The following is a 21,113-nucleotide window of genomic DNA, read 5'->3' as shown; positions in this document are numbered from 1 at the left end:
CTAACTGGAGCTACAAAAGACTTCTAGAGAAGGAAACAACTCAATTCAAAGCAACAGGCATTTCTATGTGCGTCTTATGTGTGTGCAAGGCACTGGGCAAGGTACTGGCAAAATGGCAAAGGTACTGGCAAAATGAAAAATGCTCTGTCCTCAAAGGTCTTACATTCTGCCAAAGGGGTACATCTTTTAAATAAGTAACACCTTTGACAAGGAAGAAAGCACCAACAATCAGGATAGGTTAGGAAAGACTTCATGTAGAAGGTGATACCTGAATTCAGACCTGAAGGAAAGTAGCCATTCTAATAGACAGAGATAAAGAAATATATTTCAGACTAAGGAGGCATGCAGGTGAGATACAGCATACCAAATTTAAGGAGAAGCAAATAGGCCAGTTTGACTAGAATGAGAGTGCATCAGTGAGAGTAATGTGAAATAAGTCTAGAAACACAAGGCTGAGTCAGATTGTGAACGGCTTTAAATACCAAGCTGAGGAGTTTTGAAGTGTGTTTTTTTTTCCTGAAACTTGGAGATAATTAGAAAGTTTGCATTTTCTCTTAGAGTCAGTTTTATCTTAGAGACACTGAAAATTCTTGAGCAAGGAAGTTATTTGTTAGACCTCTACTTTGGAAAGATTATTTTTATAGCTAGATGGAAAATGGATTGGAGAAAGGAAACACTGAAGGCAAAGAGTTAAATTAGGAGACTTTTTCAGTAGTCCAGGTGAGAAGTGATGTGGTTCTGAATTAGGGTATTGCTTGTGTGAGTGGAGAGAAGAGGACAAGCAAAGGAGAAATTGTGGAAGTAGGATTAACAAGATTTAGAAACCAATCGAATATTATAGATAAGGATGAGTGGAGAGTGACTGGAAGATTTGAACCTGGGTGGCTGGAAAGAGAGCATTTTCAATACCAATACTATTTTCAACAGAAATTGGAAGGTTTTGGAGGAGGAACAGATTTAGGGCATGAATATAATAAATTCATGTTACTCATGTTCAGTTTGAGATGCAAATGGTACATTCAAGTGAATCTACATGGTAGATAATTGAAAATGCAGTATGAAAGCTCAAGAGAATTTTTATCTAGGGTATTCCAAAACTCTTAGTGTAGTTTTAAGCTGTATTTAATTTTTAATAGCTTATAAAACTGCACTAAGACTTGGGATACTGTGTATCTGTATATACATATATATTAGGAATCTACATATCTTTTTACATATTTAGTAATCATAAAAATTAAAATTGTACATAGGAGTGGTCAGAGTAGCATTAGAGTTTAGGAGACCCTCAATTCTGTTGTTGTTGTTGTTTTGTTTCAGTCATTTCCAACTCTTCGTGTCCCCATTTGGGGTTTTCTTGGCAAAGATATTGGAATGGTTTGCCATTTCCCTTTCCAGCTTGTTTTACAGGTGAGGAACTTGAGACAAACAGGATTAAGTGACTTGCTGAGGGTCACACAGCTTGTTAAGTGTATGAAGTCAAATTTGAACTCATCTTCCTGACTCCAAGTGCAGTACACAATCCACTGTGCCACCTATCTACCCCCCTCAATTCTAGGTGGAAGGAAATACAGAAGGCTTCATAAAAGAGGTTACGCTTAATATAGGACTTTGAAGCAAAAGAAGGAAGGATTTTGGTAGAGCAAGATGGAGGGATTATGCATTCCAGGCATGAAGAGCATATATATTAGGCTTTTAAAAGAAGACAAGATGTGATTAGAGAACAATTAGTAGTTCAGTCTGACTGGACTATATATACATAAAGAAGAAGGGTGAAATAAAGGTAGAAAGGTAAACTGTGGGGCCAAATTATAGAGGACCTTGAGTGCCAGATTCATTATAATAGTAAGTACTAGGAAGGTACTAACAGGTTCTGGACAGAGGGTGAAAGTGATCAGAACTATGAAATAGGAAAATTATTTTAGCAGCTATATAAAGAATAAATTAGAGAGATAGAGAATAGGGATTAGTTAAGAGATTTTTAGAGTAGTCCATGATAGAGGAAATAAGGTCCTGGACAACTACAGTAATAGTGGAAATGGAAATAAGAGGAGGAATGCCAAAGAGAAAAAAAGAGGGAAAAAAGCAAACATTGTAGCAGTAGATTGAGTGGATAAGAGGGATAGAAAACTAATGGGATGGGGAAAAGTAGTGAAGAAGAAGAAGCTGCAGTATTCAAGCCTTGAGTGATGGGGAGGATAGTATTGTCATCAAAAATGGGAAATTTAGTAGGAGGAGCTAGTTTAGGGAAGAAGACAAATTTGCTTGCCGACATTTTGATTTTTAGGTCAAGACAGATACCCCCTCCCAAGTTGAAATGTACAAGAAGTAGTTAATAATTATAGTAGAACACATAGTAACATGAACATGGGAATAAGGAGGTAGAGAGAACATGATTTCAGATTTTCTTTTGTCCTAGCTAAAACCAGAGCTGGTACCTGGTAGCTCCTATTGTTACCACAGAAATATTGTGGGAAACAGTTCTTGTGACAGAAATTACATCTGAGTTTTGATCTGTGTTCTTTTCTTTCAAGCTTGGGGAAGGGGTGATGGTGAAGGGAGTACCTCCCTAGTGAGAATTCTATGGTCTCTTAGTTGAATAAGTAGTGTAGATTTTAGGAAAGCTGGTTTCAAAAAAATGGAGGAAAATACCAGCATGATGCTATAGCCAGAGACTCTAAAGTGGAATTCAACTTAAGAGGGAGACTCTAAAAAATCCACTTCTCAATACAGAATTGTGAACAGTCCTAATAATTAAGAAAAAATCTTGGCAGTGTGAGCTAAGCTGATTAGATTTTTAAAAGAAACACACAAAAGGTGGAAAGATGGGCAAACAACTAACAAAGAATACAAAATATTGTCACTGTCCTGTGAAAAATAGTATCATCAAATTTTAGAGTTGAAAAAGACCTCGGATCATCTAGTCAGACTCCATCATTTTGCAGATGGTGAAAGTGAGGTTCAAAGAAATTACTTGCTTGAAGTCATATAGCTATTTAGTGGCAAAGCCAACACATCGCTCTGTCAATGAATGAAGTTCAGAATTATCAAGTGAATAAACTAACACCTCAGCATCTATTGAAATAGAAATAAATTAATTACATTGTTACAATATTTGTTTTTTTTCTTCTAGGAAAAGTACAGAATATTTGTACAGATTTATTTTTCCTTCTTTCTCTTTGTAAAATGTAGTTTATTTTTGCCAACATGTAACTGAAATGCAGTTAAGATGTCAATTTCAAATTTTAGCATCATGTCCTTTGAGAATTTACAAAACTATGTTGGTTACAAAGTTATAACAATTAAAGATAATTATTTCTTTTTCATTTGGGAACTGATGTTATATTCTATCTTTCCTGGTATGGTGTTAATAGAGGGAGGGACTTGTGAATAAGTAACTGAAGTGTGCTCAATACCAAGATATTACTCACAGTTAGTACCAACTTTTTAAAACTAAATATGTTAGCCATACAAATATAAAGAGAATTTAGTGAGGTTAAAAGTATACAGGAAACAAAGGACCTGAAATGAGGATGATTGAAATCTGTTGGTGGTTTTTTTGTGGTACAAATTGTTGAGATATAGCTCCAAGCTGAGAATATCCCTTAAATGAAACTGTACCATGCTAGGCTAAGTAATAGCAGATATTCAAATTGTACATTCAAGAAAAGAGACTTAGTGGCAAAGACCACATAATAAAACACGAAAAGTAAAAGCTAGTATACTTCTGATGTTCATAAAAAATGTTTTCTTTGTATTTGTGACGTACAAAGAGAATATTGCAGCACTTTCTGTTTTCAAGTAAGTTATTACATAAAACTTTTATAAACTTTAATTCAAATTCATTTAATAAAATTTATAAACTATAAGTTTTTTGATAAAGCTTATTAAATTTTTAATGTGTTAAAAAGAGACTAAAAAGTATCTACAATCAAAAAAATTTTTAAGCCATTTGATAGAACAGTGAACTAAGAGTTCATAGATTTTATTTTATTTGTAAAGTTCAGTTTTATTTTATTTTCAGTTCCAAATTCTCCTTTTTTATCTTTCTCTTCCTCCACCCATAGATAAGGCAAGGAAAAAAAAACCTATTACAAATATGTATAGTCACGCAAAAAAAATTCCCACATTAGCCATGTCCAAAATGTTTTTTTAAAACAAAGGTAAGAAAAGAAAGTATGCTTCGGTCTGCAGTCTGAATCCACCAGCTCTCTATCAGGAGGTGGATAGTTTGTTTCATCTTGAGTCCTTTGTGTTCATCAGATTTTCTAGGTCTTTCAAAGTTGATTATCTTTATAATATTGTTATTATTATTTAAATTGTTCTTGTTCTTCTCACTTCACTTTGAATCAGTTCATACATGTCTTTTCAGATTTTTCTGAAACTGTCTTCTTCATCATTTCTTACAGCATGATAGCATTCTATCACATTCATATACCATAACTCATTTAGCATCCATTCCCCTCAGTTTCCAATTGTTTACTACCACAAAAATAGTTACTATAAATATTGTACATATGGGTCCTTTTCATCTTTCTTTTATCTCTTTGAGATAGAGACTGAGTAGCAGTATTGCTGGGTCAAAGGGTATGCATAAACCCTTTTTAGGCATAGTTCCAAATTGTTTTCCAGAATGGTTAGACCAGTTCACAGTACATTAAAATGCTGGTTTTCCCCACACCCCTTCTAGCATTTGTCATTTGCCCTTTTTTGTCAAGTTCATAGATTTTAGATTGTGGTCTTGGCATTCATACCTACCAGTACACTTAGAGGCACCTAGGTGTTGCAGTTTATAGAATGCTGGGATTGGAGTCAGGAAGACCTGAGTTCAAATTCAACCTGACATTACTAGCTGTGTGACCTTGAGCAAATCATGTAGCCTTCATTTGCCTCAGTCTCCTCAACTGTAAAATGAGAATATTAATAACATCTACCTCCCAGGGTTGTTATGAGGATAAAGTGAAGTAATGCTTGTATAGCTCTTAGCACAGTACCTGGCACATAGTACACGCTATGTAAATGCTAGCCATTATTATTATTATTTTAATTATTATTATTAACTAAAACCCAGAATGAGTTGAAGCTTACAGAAAAAAAAATTGTTATGCAACAAAACGTGATTTTTTTAAAAAAAAGAAAATTATGTTCAGAATAAGAATGAGAAAAAATATGTTTATGGCTTAAGATGGATAATTTAATATTAGCAACTCAAATTCTTTATTTCCTAAACTCAAATCTTATACTAGAGAATGTTCCAAACTAGAAAGGATATACCAGACAACATGAAGAAGGAATCGAAAGCCAAGATCAAGAAATAAAGAATATCTTCCTCTTTTTAATTAGTTCAAATTCCCAAACTCAGAAGAATTAAGGGTTGGGGTACTGCAGGTGCATATAATTGTGATTATAAAACCAGTGTTCAGTGATCTTTGAGAAATGGAGAATAGAGGAGTGGTTAGAGGCCCAAAGATAGACAAATGTCATGAATTTCAGAAGTGGGATTAAAAGATATATTCTGGAAGCTATTAGAAATAGTAAGGTTGGTATCTATTTAGAGGCGGCTAGGTACCACAGTGAATAGACCACTGGACCTGCAGTCAGAAAAGCCTGAATTCAAATCTGGCCTCATTACATGTACCAGCCTTGTCACTCTGGGCAAGTAAATTAACCTCTCTTTGCCTTGGTTTCCTCAACTGTAAAATGGGAAAAAATAATAGCACCTACTTCTCAGTAGTATTGTGAGAATCAAATGAGATAATATTTTTAAAAATGCTTAACACAAGCCTGGAATATAGTAGGTAGGTATTTAAATGTTCTCCCCCACCCCCTTCATTTGCTCCATAATTCTAGAACAGATTTTTAAGTCGATGGTTTGTTAGCTCTTACTAAGGAAAGGAAATCTCTTAACCATCATGATATAAGCCAAATTAACCTCATTTTAAAAAATAGACTTGCTACTATAGATTAATAGGGCAGAGCAATGCCATAGACATTATGTGTTTGGATTTCTTCAAAGTATTGTACAGTTAGACATATTTGTGAAACACCATGCCTAAAGAGTGTTGTTTTATGAACTGATGCAAACCTAAAAGAAATGGTATGCCATACTGTATATAATATGTTACAAGGTTCTTATTGAAGACTTAGATGAGATCCTGATTATTTAATTTTTAGATTATACAAAGCCAGGAGGGATTGATAGTTGAATGGCTTTAGGAATCAAGATTCATTACTATCCTGACAAGCTACAATGGTCTCTCTTGCCAAACCAATAGAACTAAAAGTCCTATATTTAATTTTTAAAACTCAGTTACATAAGAACTGAAAAGGAAGCACTATTATGTGGGGTTTTAGTTGGTCATAAAATTGGTATGAAGTCCATCAATCAATAAGCATTTGCTATGTATCAGACACTGTGTTGGAGATACAAAGAAAGGCAAAAACAGTCTTTGACCTGCAAGTACTCACATTGTCATAGGGAAGGCAATGTCTAAATAACTAAGCACCTAGACTACAGAGTATACAGAGTAGATGGAAGATAATCTCAGAAGGGAAGGTACTAGTAGCTAGGGGCCCAAGAAAGGCCTCCTGCAAAAGGTAGAATTTAGCTGAGTGTTGAAGGAAACTAGAGAAGCTAACAAATGGGAATGAGGAGAGATTGTATTCCAGACATGAGGGACAACCAATTCAAAGGCATATGTGTGACAGCAGCAAATTGGTGAGTGTTACTGAATCATAAGAGTTTGTGGAGGGGAATAAAGTGTAAGGAGCTAGAAAGGGGCCAGGTTGTAAAGAGCTTTAAATGTCAAAGAGGACCATGTATTTGATTCTGAAAATAATAATAGTAGCATTTATGTAATGCTTTAAGGTATGCAAAACACTTTACATATGTTAACTCATTAAGTAATAGGAATCCACTGGAGTTTATTGAATAAGGAGATGACATAGTTAGACCTATAGTTTATGGAAGATAAATTGGAGTGGGGAGAGGCTTGAGTCAGAGAGAACAATTAGCAAGTTATTGCAATAGTCCAGACAAGAAGTGGTAAAGGCCTAAACTAGAGGGGCAGCTATGTGAGTGGAGAGAAGGGCACATATATGAGAGATGTTGTAAAGGTAGAAACAAGAGTTTGACAATGGTTGGATATATGGGATGACAGAAGGGAGTCAAGGATCATACAAAGATTGTGAGTCTGGATGACTGGGAGGATTGTTGTACCCTCAGCAGTAATACATTTTAAGTTTAAGATATTTATGAGACATGCAGTTCAAGAGGCCTGAAGGGAGAATGGTGATATAGGACCAGTGATGTTCTTAAACAACTAACTCTCCAAGAAAAGGAAAAAAGTACTTAAACTAAACTAAAACTTTTGTGTTTAGTCAACATCATTAGCATTTTCTCTCAGTTTCTTAAGTCTAGACAACAAACAAATCAATAAATCAAGCCCTATTTGTACCATTTACTGATTTTTGAGGTGTAAATGCTCACACTGAAAATTTAAATCAGCTCTCACAAGCTGGTATGATCTGGCTCTAGCATAACCCTGTGAAGGACTGAAAGTTAAAAGAGACTAGAGGGGCAGCTAGGTGGTGCAGTGAGTAGAGCACTGGCCCTGGAGTCAGGAGGACCTGTGTTCAAATCCGACCTTAGACACTTGACACACTTACTAGCTGTGTGACCTTGGGCAAGTCACTTAACCCCAATTGCCTTCCCTTCTCCCCTCCAAAAAACAAACAAACAAAAAAAAGAGACTAGGGCTGTATATATAGATATAGGAATCATTTGCATTTAGATGATAATTGAACTCATGGGAGTTGAGGAGATCACCAAGTGAGATATCATAGGAAAAAATGAGAAGAGGGTCCAGAATAGAACCATGGAGAACATCTGAAGTTAGTTGGTAGCACTGTTGCTTTAGAAAAAGTACATGAATAGAAGCATTGTTGATGAAACAGCCTCTGACTTCCCTTCAAACTCAGAAATTGTGTGATTCTGTTATTCTGTGCCATATCTAGAAATATAATTTGTCCTGTTGTGATTTTGGCCTTGTAGACCTCATCTAGAATAATACCTTTTCAGTATGTTAATAAACTTCAGACTCTCTAGATGAATATGAAATGAAGAATCTGGAAATTATGTAACATAAGAAATAATTGAAAAAATTAGACACTGCATTATCACCAATAGAGGATATTTTAGAGAAGATTCCTGTTTAGATGCTGTAATTGTACTAGACTAGATGATCCTCAGGGTCACATCTAGCTATACAATTATACCATTCTGTTTTGCCTGGATGAATGAAGACTTTAGTGGGGAGCATGATGTATTTGAAGTACTGTTACGTAGGAGTGGACATATTCTTTGCCTTTCCAGAGAGCCAGTCTAAGAAGTTAGCTTTATGAGAACTTTGACTCAATATAAGGAAGAACTTTTTAACATATCCAAATGGACCACTTCACAAAATAAAGAATTTCCTTTCACTAAAGGTTTTAAGTAGAAGATGGATAATCATATGTAAGAGGTATCATAAGAAGGTTTCCTCTCTTGTCTGTATGTTGGGCTAGATGTAATTTAATATTCCTTTAATCTCAAGATTCTATTACTATTGTTTTCTGTAACTCTTTACTTTTCTGACCTCTCTGACCTCTGATAAGTTGACATTAGGACACTGAATAATTCACATAGTTGTTTTAAGGTTGTTTATATCATTGAGGAGTGTTCCAAAGTACTGGTTGCTTTGGTTTCCTTGTTTTTATTTTATTTCATCATTTTCATGATGTGAAAAGTAAGGTGCAATTAGGAGCCAGAGATCAAAGAGTATTAAGTAGGAAAAATAATGGAAGTAATAAAACAGGGTGAAGTAAGAAAAAATACTCATCCTGCTTCTTTCTTTGCTATACACTGTCACTCTGTCATCTAATACTTTATAACAGTCAAGGTTATACAATAATAATAATGTAGTAATTTTTTAATAAGAACCGAGTAAAAGAAATCATTTTGAAAAGCATATAGTATAATGAACACTTAATAAATTCTTGTTACATGATTGATCTATTGAAAAGATAAATTGCAAAGAAGTAGTCATCAGGTCATCCTTCATTTCTGTTTCAGGATGTATGACAATATTACCCACAATTCTGTTTCTCATTGCAAGAATATTGAAAGATACAGCAATAAAGTCTGGGGATAATCAAGTACCCCTCCCAGTCAGTGCAGCTCTACAAGGAATTAAAAACATTGTGACTCTTTCAATGGCCAAGACTGAGGAAACTCAAAAGCAGTGGACTGATCTAATTCGTAGCACTCTTGCATGTATCCTGGAATATTCTCAACCAGGTAACCTAATCAGAGTTGTATTACATGTCTATCAGGTCCATAAATTTATTAATTCATTCATGTGAATGACTGCGTTTGAGCTTTTTGAGTTATTTTTGTTATCATTCTGTAAGTTATACATTTTATTGTTTATAATGAAGAAGAATAGAAGAAAAGTTTTTAATTCTCATGTACCTGTCCTTCCCTCAAGTACAGGTTTTATTTCTACTATATATCAAGTAGAGAATAGATGTAAAAGTCTTAAACAATGTCTTAAGTTTTACTTTTAAAAGTCCTTAGTTTTAAAAGACCAAAACTGAGTTCATTTGGTGGCTCAAAAAAATTAAATCACTTTTATTTATGTTGCTGAACCAAGTTGAGATAACATAATAGTTTATGTTATATATTCCATTCATATTTGATGTTCTTTGTTCAGAATGTTGATTTTTAACCAAATAAATGATTTAATAGCTAATTATCAGAAAAGAAGAAATCATTGTCTTCTTTGACTTAGGAACATACTTCAGCAATATTGCTTAAATACTATAAATATTGTTTTCTAATATCTGTGGTAGAGGAGTGTCAATAATTAGCAATTCTTTTAGACTTCATTACTAAGAAGACCCTAATCCTTTGATAAAACAATTTATTCTTATGAAGTTACCTGTGTAATAATCTATAACAGTAGTATCAAATTCAAATAGAAAGAGTGCCCACTAAACTGTAGATAAACATTCCTGTGGGCCACATATTGACTTAGTTTTAAAACATAATGTTATCTATATTTGTGTATATTTTACTTATTTTGTTAAGTATTTCCCAGTTACATTTTAATGTCATTCAGTTCCCGGTTACATTTTTAAATCTGGTTCAGGCTGCATTCGGGAGTGTTTGCAGGCTGCTTGTTTGACACTTCTGCTCTAGAAGACTCTTTTAAAACACTGATCTTCATTAGAAGCTTCCCAGGAGATATATTCAGATTTTCAAACAGGAAGGAGGGCCATTGCTATGTATTCAAGTAATCATTGATTTGTAGGATAGGTGAAAATCCATTATGAAAGTTCTATTTTTCCACTAATTGATAAAATATTACACTGAAGGGTAGATAGGAAGGCAACCCTTAGATGTAATAAAAATCACTCCTAGGAATACAATATTATTTAACAATCTGAAAAAAAGAGAAATTGACATTTACACATATAAACATTTGGAGGAATTTTTTGTGTGTTTTTCTTGCTTTCTTTCGTTCTTGTCAGTTGAAGTTAGACTTTATTTTTAGGGGGAAAATAATTACCTGATTAATAAGAAAAGGAATAATTTTGGGACATTTGGCTGTTAAAAGGATTTTAAATGATCTGAATTATGAATAAAATGCTTTCATAATTTTTAACATTATCCTAGTAAATTTATAGATGACTAAAAAAAGTTCTTAAAATTATATACTTAGAGGAAAAAATTAATATCTAATAAACTTATTAACACTTAATATTAACAGTAATATGGCTCTGTATTCAAAGTAAGTTACAAACAAAATACTAAAGATAAAAATTAAAATTAGTATTTAGAATTACAAGAATATGATCAGTTTAAATTTACCTCATTGTTCCTACTGTAACTGTCTCAGTCCCTTTAAAATTTATCAGGTTAACCAAATTTTTCATCATTGAGTTTCCTTTTATGTATATTTCCCATTATTTGGATTTATGGTCTCTTTCTATAAATCAGCAAATAGTTTCAGCTGATACATATTTGCTTTTCCCTTTATAATGGTTTGTTTATTTAACTAATGGTTGGAACCTCCTTAGAAAATCTACCATGATCAGATAAAGCAAATTAAAAAGGATCTAAAGAGATACTCCAAGATTTTTTAACAGAAGGATCATTTGAGCCAATCCAAAGCCTCAAAAGAATTGGAAGAGAGGAGATGTACAGTGATGGAAGATTTTAGGAAAATATCAAAAAATGGCCCAAGAACTTTACATGGGGCAAAAAAATGAGCATCTGGAATTACGAGGAGGTGTAGACACTGATGAACTAGATAGCAATGTAGATGACTGGGAAGAAGAGACAACTGAATTTTTTGTCACTGAAGAAATGACTTCTCTTGGAAACCAGGAATAATCTGATAGGGTCCTGCATTGCCATATCTCATGCCAGGAGTGGAGTTCATCCTTTTGCAGAAAGCCTACACAGCTTCTGAGTTGTTTGTATTTTCTCTTGCTCTCTGGACAGTGAACACACCTGGATCCTTCCATTCTGACACATTTTGTGCCTTTAAACCCTAGTGTGTGCGTTGTGGGAGGTTTTAAGGCACTGCTTTTAAATTCTTACTTTTGGGGGATTTTTAAAAAAAATCCAAAGCCACCAGTATTTGCTACTCAGACTTTTATGCAGGGCTACTGGCAGGTAACTTTTGATTACTGCTCTCAGGAGCATTTCATCATCCCCACAATCACACAATGTTGCCATTCAAGGACTCTCTTTATATCCCAAGTGCATGGACTGGTGTTCTTTTTGTCCTGGAAAAAATCTCCAGGAAAACAGTGTATCATTCATGTTTTAGTGTGCTGAAGCAGCACTACAGCGGGTTCTACCCTCTGCCCTTCAGATTGTGATAAGGTTTCTTAACAGGTTGAACGTGGAAAATAAAAAGCAGACCTATGTTAAAAAACAATGAAAATCTACCATAACAAAACTGATAAGAGTTCTTATTCATGACAAAACGCTAATTATTGTTTAGGGCAGTTGCCATGGTTGAGCGATACACATAAAAATAGTTGGCCAATCTGACTGGTAATGTCAACGTAAGGACAAAGTGGAAAGTATAAAGTGGTGCCTAGAGAACCACATAAATTGAGTTGGTGTTTTCTTTGCAAAATAAATTTGTATCATAATTGATTCAATTATTAATTATATGCTGATTTTACATTAAATAAAATATTTATATCCTTAGAATTTTAAAATTTGGCATAAATTGAGTAATAGTGAGAGCATTGGACTGTTTATGATCTGATTATAATCTGAGTATAGGATTCAGGAGACCATTTTTATCGAGTGTGTTATTGATGAGCTGTAATGGTAATTAGGGCAGGATTTTTTGCTGTTCTTCTCTTTTGGGATGCTAAGGCTATCAAGTGTCTTTAAATGAGTCTGGCCTTTGTTTGAATGGGACAGGTGAAGTGGCATCTCTTTGTTTTTGGAGTGTTTCTCAGTACTAAGGTCATTGATTGGAAACAATGTATATGGTGTGGTGCTAGTGATTGAAGAGTTTCCCACACTCTGGTGTTAGTGATTTCCCACACCCTAAATGGTAGGCCCCAACCCCCGTAGGGTCCCAAACAACGTATATGTATTGGAAGGTTAGCGTTTGACTTTTGAGGGTACATTCATTGAAAGAGTATTGGTGACAAGACCCTGGGCAAGCCATTGAAACAGCCCCCCCCCCCTTTGAAAACCTAGATGTTGGTGCTTCTCTGGTAACTATGTATTGCTATGGATAGACTGGTTTGTGTTATTTGCTCTGTTTATATAATGTATGCTTGTAATTTCTGTTTGTATTTGCTCTGAAGTTCAGGGGACTGATCTTTTCCCCCTGGACTAGGTGAATGATATATGTATGTTTAATTAAATGGAGATCGTTAACCCCTTAAAGTTGCTTTCCTTAGAAAAGCAGATCAAGAAGCTTGCATTTAATCTTTAGTAATCTGTAATTTCCAGATGAATTACATAACTTTTCTTTAGTTCTATTCTCATCAGTTATACTCTGCATTCAAATCTTTTGGGCTCACATTTTAGCTAGCAGAATTTGTAGTTTTTTTATAGGTTTGATTAATTATATTGTTATGTTAATATAATTATGATTTGTACTTATACTTTGTTTGCAATGTCCTTTTTCACAACAACATTGGGAGATAATTAGTACAAATACTATTAAGCCTATTTTACAGATGAGAAAACAGAAACTCTTAAGAGGTTGTGACATGCCCATAATTACACAACAAGTAAATATCTGAGATGGGATTTAAACAAAGATCTGTAGGTGAATTCCAGTGTTCTCTCTATTATATCACACTATTCTCTTACATCATCAAAATAATCACAGTAAAGTACACAGGGTACACAAAAAGAAATTGTACAAGGAATACGGTAGGGCTTCTTAATGTGGGTTCCATGAATGTGGTTGGGGAAAAAAAATTACATCTTGATTTTCACTAACCTCTTGTTGAAATTTAGCATTTCTCTAAATTATGAATGTAGGAAGCAAACATTATCCTAAGAAGCAGTCCAGCAGATGCTTAAAGATGTCCATAGTATGGTACTCAATCTCTTCCAAAGAATTCCCATATGCTCTCTTGAGTAGCAGGATAGCTGTTCTACTTATGGTTATTTATTTTGTTACTTTGAGGCATACAGTGTTGTAATAGATATTTATGGAAGGATTCATTCACTATTTCAATTCTGAAATAAATACAGAAGGTCACTACTCTCCTTTTTTTTTTCCATTTTTTAGAAGATTCTATGCCTATTCCTGATGAAGTGAGCATGCTTACAGCTATTGCACTTTTCCTGTGGTCTGCTAGTACTGAAATAATTGGAGTCCAGTCATTACAGAATGGCTGCATGAATAGATTTAAAAATGCACTGAATTCCTGTGATCCATGGGTAAGTTATACTGAAATTTTTTTTCATGAAGTTCAGTGCTAATTTATCATGACTATTTCCAGTAGATTTATTTGCAAAATTTAAGAAGTAAAACTGAATGATAAGTGATACACAAACTTAAAATGTAATGTAAATTGGTATGAATATCACAATATATGAACTTTAGAAAGAGGAAGTAAAAATGAGAAATAGATTTAAACTTGAATGGATATGGACCCAACCAAGATGCTGTCGTGTAAGAGTAAACAGAATAGCACAGTTTCTCCAACAACTCTTCCAACAATGTATCTTTCCGTCAAAAATCCAACCCAAAAGCAAGTGACAAGAGCAGGAGCTGGTGGAGCAAAGGTAGAGTGGGATCATGGAGCCATACGCTGGAAGCAAAATAGGGCTGCAGGTCTGTCTCTCTAAACCCAGAGAGGGGACTCTCTGGATTGGGGATCTCTGACACAGCCCCTGCACAGGTCCTACAGTTCTGTCCCTCTAACTCTTAAGAGAGGATTTTGAAATCATAAAATGTCTTCTGAGCTTTAAACTAGAAAAAGGGATATCGGAGCCAGACCATGGGAGTAGAATAGGGCCAAAGATCTGTTGCTTTGACCTCTGCATCAGGACACTGGATAAAAGATCCAGGACTATACCAAATGAATGTATTCCTACCAGAAGTGTGCAAAGCCTAGCATAGAATATCCCAGTCCAGGAAATAAGTCTGGAAAAATGAGTAAATTTAAAAAGCTCTTATGATGCCAGAGTTGCCTAAGACACAAACCCAGAAGAGAAGAAAAACTCCAAGTTACATTTAAACTAAGTTTTTTTTAAAGAGTAAGAAATGGTGTTATAAATGAAATGCTAGTGCTAAAGGAAAGAATTAGAAAGAGATAGTTTTGGAGGACCAACTTGGAAAGAGAATTTTAACAAGCTTTATAAAAGCTTATCCAAGTAACAGGCTCCCTGAAAATTACAAATCAGTCAGAAAGTAATGATTCCATAGGACACCGAAAAATATTAAAACAAAGTAAAAAAAATTGAAAATGTAAGAAATGTCAGGTATCTGATATAAAAAACAACTTAATTAGAAAACAGATCAAGAAGAAGTAAATTAAGGCTCTGAACTATCTGAAAGCCTTGACCGAAAACATTAGGTCCGAATATAATATTTCAAGAAATCGTGAAAGAAAACTACCCAGACATATTAGAACAAGAGGGCAAAATGAAAATAGAAATAAGCTACCAATCACCTCTTGAAAGAAACCTACAGAAGGAACATAATTGCTCAAATTCAGATCTTCCAGATCAAAGAAAAAATATTGCAAGCAACCAGAAAAGTTCAGATACCGAACAATCAGACTTAGCATCTACTACTTTCAAGCAGTACAGAGCATGGAATGAGATATTCCAGAAAGCAAAAGATAAAGGCATATAATCAAGAACAACTTACCTAGAAAAACTGAATATAATCCTATGAGGAGGAAAATGGATTTTCAATAAAATGGAGTTCTACCAAGCATTCTTAATGAAAAGGCTAGAGCTGAATAGGAATTTTGAAATACAAAAATGGAAGTAGAAAGAAACATTAAAAGGTAAATACAAGTGAGTAATTATAAGGGAGTTTATCAGGATAAACACCTCACCTCTTCCTCTGCCTTGCAACTCCAGACCATGTTCTTCCTCACTATGACCTCTCATCCCTTGAACTTTCACTTCTTTCCCATGCCATCACCTCCATCGCTCTGGCTATATTATCTTCTCTTCCCCATCTTGACTCCCTGGTGAACCAGTTCACCTCTGTAGTGTTCTCTAGAATCTCTTGCCCCTTTGTTCTGTAGAAAATTTTGCTCTCACAAATTCCAGCCTTTGATTACTTCCACTGTCTGTTGCCTTCATTCCTACTCATATGCTTGAACAAAACTGGAGAACATCATGAAACCAAGTTGGGTCCACTACAAATTTATGTTACATAATCTCAGGCAAGAAAATCTTTTTACATCTTCCTAATCAGTTCTCTATCCCACTCCCCACAGAAGCTTTTCCAAACCTTTTCATCCTTCTTAAGAATCCCACAGTACCCCATCCTCCTATGCTTTCAGCTAAAAACCTTGCCTCATTTTCCGGGGTGAAAAAAATGAGACCATTGGCAGAGAGTTCCCTCTTTTCCACTCCTCATCTCACAACATCCAGATATTTTCTGCCACTCTCTAGTCTACTCATTTCACATGAAGTGTTGGCCTTTAGATAAAGCAAACATGTCTATATGCATAAGTGATCTCATTTCATTTGTTTTCTCTAGCAGATTTTCCCCTCCTATCACTCCTATTTCCCTTACTAATATCAACCATACCCTGTCTACTGGCCACTTTCATAGTGCCTACAAATATGCCCATGTCTTTCCCATCCCCATTCTTTAAAAAAAACTTTCACTGAACTGATATAGAATGAAGGGAATAATACAAAGAAAACAATTTATTCTATTGTAACTTTAAATAAAAGATTTGCCAAAGGTTATAAAGACAGGATAGATCAGAGGGAGGATTTGAATCCAGGTCCTATTACTCCAGAGCCAGTGTTCTTTCCTCTGTACCGTGCTGCCTCCTTTCTATTCACATTCTGTCACATTAGAAAGAACAGCTGGACAAGACCAAATAAGTACTCGTAGAACAAATATGCATTGTAGGCAACACAATTTTAAAAAAAAAGCTAGCATTTATATTGGCAGCTAGGTGATACAATGGATAGAGTGTCACAAAGTGCCAAATAAAAAGTTATAAAGATAACTTTAAAACACTTGGGAATTCTGATCAAGGCAAAGACCAACAACATCTCCAGATGATCTATGATGAAACATGCGACCTAACTTCTCACAGATAGGTGATAGAGGCAAAATGCGAAAGGAGGCTACTGTGTGGACTTTTATTGCTTGACTATGTTTATTTACTACAAAGGACTTGTTCTGTTTTCTGTTTGGAGGCAGGAATGCGGTGAGAGAAAGGGACTAGCAGTAGTGAGGCCAGCAAAAAGGAAACAAAAGGTAGGCCATTGAAACATTTTAAAAAGTGCACAGAGCAGAACAGAAAGAAGTTCAGGGAAAAGCACAGACAAGCAGGACAGTTCTGAAAGTAACATGTTGCATTTGTTATATACTTTAAGAAAAAGCAAGTAGTATCATAGTTTCATGTATAACCCTCTCTTTGTGTTACACTTTGTATATGGAAAATACTCTTTTTTGGTGTGAGTTCAGAATTAAAAGTTGTTTGCAAACCTTAAAGCGGCTGTGGTGGTGCAATGAGAAGAGTGCTGGGCCTGGAGTCAGGAAGACCTGTGTTCAAATGCAAGCTTAGACATTTGCTAGTCCCTTAACCTCTGTCTGCCTTAGTTTCCTCGATGATTAAATAGGGATAGTAATAGTACCTATCTCTCTAGGTAGTTGTGAGAATCAATCAGATAACATTTGTAAAACTTTTGTAAACCTTCAAGCACTATATAAATGCTTGTTGTTGCTCAGTCATTTCAGTTGTGTCAGTCTTTGTGACCCCATTTGGGGTTTTCTTGGCAGAGAAAGGGAGCCTGTTACTTGGATAAGCTCGTTTGACAGATGAGAAAACTGTGGCAAAGGTCAAGTGACTTTCCCAGGACCTAGCAGCTAGTAAGTGTCTGAGGCCAGATTTGAACTCCGGTCTTCTAGACTCCAGGCCTGGCACTCTATCGATTGCACCGCACAACTGCCAATATAAATATTAGCTTTTTTAAAAAAAAATTGCGTTGCCTACAGTGCATATTTGTTCTGAGTACTTATTTGGTCTTGTCCAGCTGTTCTTTCTAATGTGACAGAATGTAAATAGAAAGGAGGCAGCATGGTACAGAGGAAAAAACAAATCCTCCCTCTGATCTATCCTGTCTTTGTGATCTTTGGCAAATCTTTCAACCTCCTTGGGCCTCAGTTTCCTCATTTGTAAAATGAGGGAGGCCAACTAGAGAAATAGTTTTTTAGGTCCTTTCCAGCTCTTAGATTTATGATTCTGTGAGTTTAAGAAAGAGTCCTCTGTTCAATATTTCTTTTTTTTTTAAATTTTATCATTTTTATTTAATATTTTAGTTTTAAACATTGATTTCCATAAGATTTTGAGTTACAAATTTTCTACCCATTTCTACCCTCCCCCCCATTCCAAGATGGCATATATTTTGATTGTCTCATTCCCCAGTCAGCCCTCCCTTCTGTCACCCCACTCCCCCCCATCCCCTTTCCCCTTACTTTCTTGTAAAGCAGGATAGATTTCTATGCCCCATTGCCTATATATCCTGTTTCCCAGCTGCATGCAAAAATGCCTTTTTTTTTTTTGAGCATCTGCTTTTGAAACTTTGAGTTCCAAATTCTCTCCCCTCTTCCCTTCCCACCCACCCTCCCTAGGAAGGCAAGCAATTCAACATAGGTCACACATATATCATTATGTAAAACACTTCCACAACACTCATGTTGTGAAGGGCTAACAATATTTCCTTTCATCCTGTCCCATCTCCCTTTATTCAGTTTTTTCCCTTGACCCTGTCCCTTTTCAAAAGTGCTTGCTTTTGATTACCTCCTCCCCCTATCTGCCCTCCCTTGTATCATCCCCCCTTTTTATCCCCTTGCCCTTACTTTCCTGTGGAGTAAGATACCCAATTGAGTGTGTATGTTCTTTCCTCCTCCTCCTCAAGTTGAATCTGATGCGAGCAAAATTCACTCATTCCCCCTCACCTGCCTCCTCTTCCCTTCCCACAGAACTGCTTTTTCTTGCCACTTTTATGTGAGATAATTTACCCCATTCTATCTCTCCCTTTCTCCCTCTCTCAGTATATTCCTCTCTTACCCCTTAAATTTATTTTATTTTTTAAGATACCATGCCTTCATATTCAACTTACCCTGTGCCCTCTGTCTATATATATATGTATATTCCCTTCAACTCCCCTAATACTGAGAAAGGTCTCCTGAATTACACACATCATCTTTCCATGTAGGAATGTAAACAAAACAGTTCAACTTTAATAAGTCCCTTATAAATTCTCTTTCTTGTTTACCTTTTCATGCTTCTCTTGATTCTTGTATTTGAAAGTCAGATTTTCTATTCAGCTCTGGTCTTTTCATTGAGAAAGCTTGAAAGTCCTCTATTTTATTGAAAATCCATATTTTGCCTTGGAGCATGATACTCAGTTTTGCTGGGTAGGTGATTCTTGGTTTTAATCCTAGCTCCTTTGACCTCTGGAATATCATATTCCAAGTCCTTCAATCCCTTAATGTAGAAGCTGCTCAATCTTGTGTTATCCTGATTGTGTTTCCACAATATTCAAATTGTTTCTTTCTGGCTGCTTGCAGTATTTTCTCCTTGATCTGGGAACTCTGGAATTTGGTGACAGTATTCCTAGGAGTTTTCTTTTTGGGATCTTTTTCAAGAGGTTATCAGTGGATTCTTTCAATTTCTATTTTACCCTCTGGTTCTAGAATATCAGGGCAGTTTTCCTTGATAATTTCTTAAAAGACGATGTGTAGGCTCTTTTTTAGATCATGGCTTTCAGGTAGTCCAATAGTTTTTAAATTATTTCTCCTGGATCTATTCTCCAGGTCAGTGGTTTTTCCATTGAGATATTTTACATTGTCTTCTATTTTTTCATTCCTTTGGTTCGGGTTTATAATATCTTGATTTCCCATAAAGTCACTAGCTTCCACTTGTTCCAATCTGATTTTTAAGGTGGTATTTTCTTCAGTGGTCTTTTGGACCTCCTTTTCCATTTGGCTAATTCTGCCTTTCAAGGCATTCTTCTCCTCATTGGCTTTTTGGAGCTCTTTTGCCATTTGGGTTAGCCTATTTTTTAAGGTATTATTTTCTTCAGTATTTTTTTTGGGGTCTCCTTTAACAAGTCATTGACTTGTTTTTCATGATTTTCTTGCATCTCTCTCATTTCTCTTCCCAATTTTTCCTGTACTTCTCTTGCTTCCTTATCCAAATGCTTTTTGAACTCTTCCATGGCCTGAGACCAATTCATATTTTTCTTGGAGGCTTTTGATGTAGGCTCTTTGACTTTGTTGACTTCTGGCAGCATGTTTTGATCTTCTTTGTCACCAAAAAAGGAATCTAGAGTTTGAGTCTGAGTCTGCATCCTTTTTCACTGCCTGGCCATATTCCCAGCCAACTTCTTGACCTTGGAGCTTTTTGTCAGGGTATGGCTGCTTATAGAGTGGAGTGTACTTTGTCCCAAGCTTTAGGGTCCAAGCATTGCTGTTTTCAGAGCTACTTCTACTCCACTGTCACCCCAGGCTCTGTCACAGCAGCACTCCTCCTCTCCCAAGAACCACCAACCAGGATTGCTACCCAGATCCAAGCAGGGCACAGCAAGAGAACCTTCCTTTGTGCCGACAAAGTGTTCCTTGTACTCCCACTCTGATCTGCTGCTAGATTCCTCCCACTGTGTGAGCCAGGGACTCGGGAGGCAGCTGATACTGGAGCTCTGGAGGCAGCCTCAGGAGCTTCCTGCTGCTGCCACTGCCACTGGTCACCACCTAGGGCCTGTTCTGGCCAGCTGACGCCCGGTGTGGTCCGTCTTGGTGTGGCCCATGCTGGGCTGTGTTTCACTCCCAGCACCCAATAGACCCTTCCCGGTTACCGTCTAGGCTCTCCTGGGCTGGAAACCTGTTTCCCTCTGTTATTTCATGGGTTCTGTAGATCTGGAATTTGTTCAGAGCCATTTTTTATAGGTGTTTGGAGGGATTTGGGGGAGAGCTTAAGCAAGTCCCTGCTTTCCAGCTGCCATCTTGGCTCTGCCCCCCTGTGTTCAATATTTCTAAGAAGTCATCCTGCCTTTTCTTGAAGACCTCCAGTAAAAAGGATCCTAGCACTTTATATGGCAGCTCATTTCACTTCTGTATTGCTGTCGATTTCTCTGAAGCCTTTTCTTTAGGCTAACCATTTCCAGTTCCTTCAGTTGAACCCTATATGAAGGTCAAACTTGAGACCATAACATCCTGATTGCCCTCCTCTGAATTCAGTTCATTGATATCATTAAAATGTGGAAAGTATAACTGAATACAGTGCTGAAGATGTGGGCTGACAAGGGCCAAGTAGAGCAAGACTTTGCTGGTCCTGGAACAGACCTGGACCTATTAATACCACCT

At 36.0% G+C, this 21,113-nt stretch overlaps 1 protein-coding gene across 1 annotated transcript in view; it reads left to right on the top strand.

Moving 5' to 3' along the window:
* Positions 1-21,113, top strand: part of HEATR5B (HEAT repeat containing 5B) — a 153,402-nt gene that overhangs the window by 124,365 nt on the left and 7,924 nt on the right. The window contains exons 33-34 of the mRNA XM_036752266.1: positions 9,110-9,334; positions 13,824-13,975. Coding sequence (XP_036608161.1) covers positions 9,110-9,334; positions 13,824-13,975 — 377 coding nt within the window. The remainder of the gene's footprint in view (positions 1-9,109; positions 9,335-13,823; positions 13,976-21,113) is intronic.

The sequence above is a fragment of the Trichosurus vulpecula genome, chromosome 3, assembly GCF_011100635.1.
Source record: "Trichosurus vulpecula isolate mTriVul1 chromosome 3, mTriVul1.pri, whole genome shotgun sequence".
Lineage (NCBI taxonomy): Eukaryota > Metazoa > Chordata > Mammalia > Diprotodontia > Phalangeridae > Trichosurus > Trichosurus vulpecula.
Note: the sequence above shows the minus strand (reverse complement) of the source record. Positions and strands in the feature narration are given on the sequence as shown.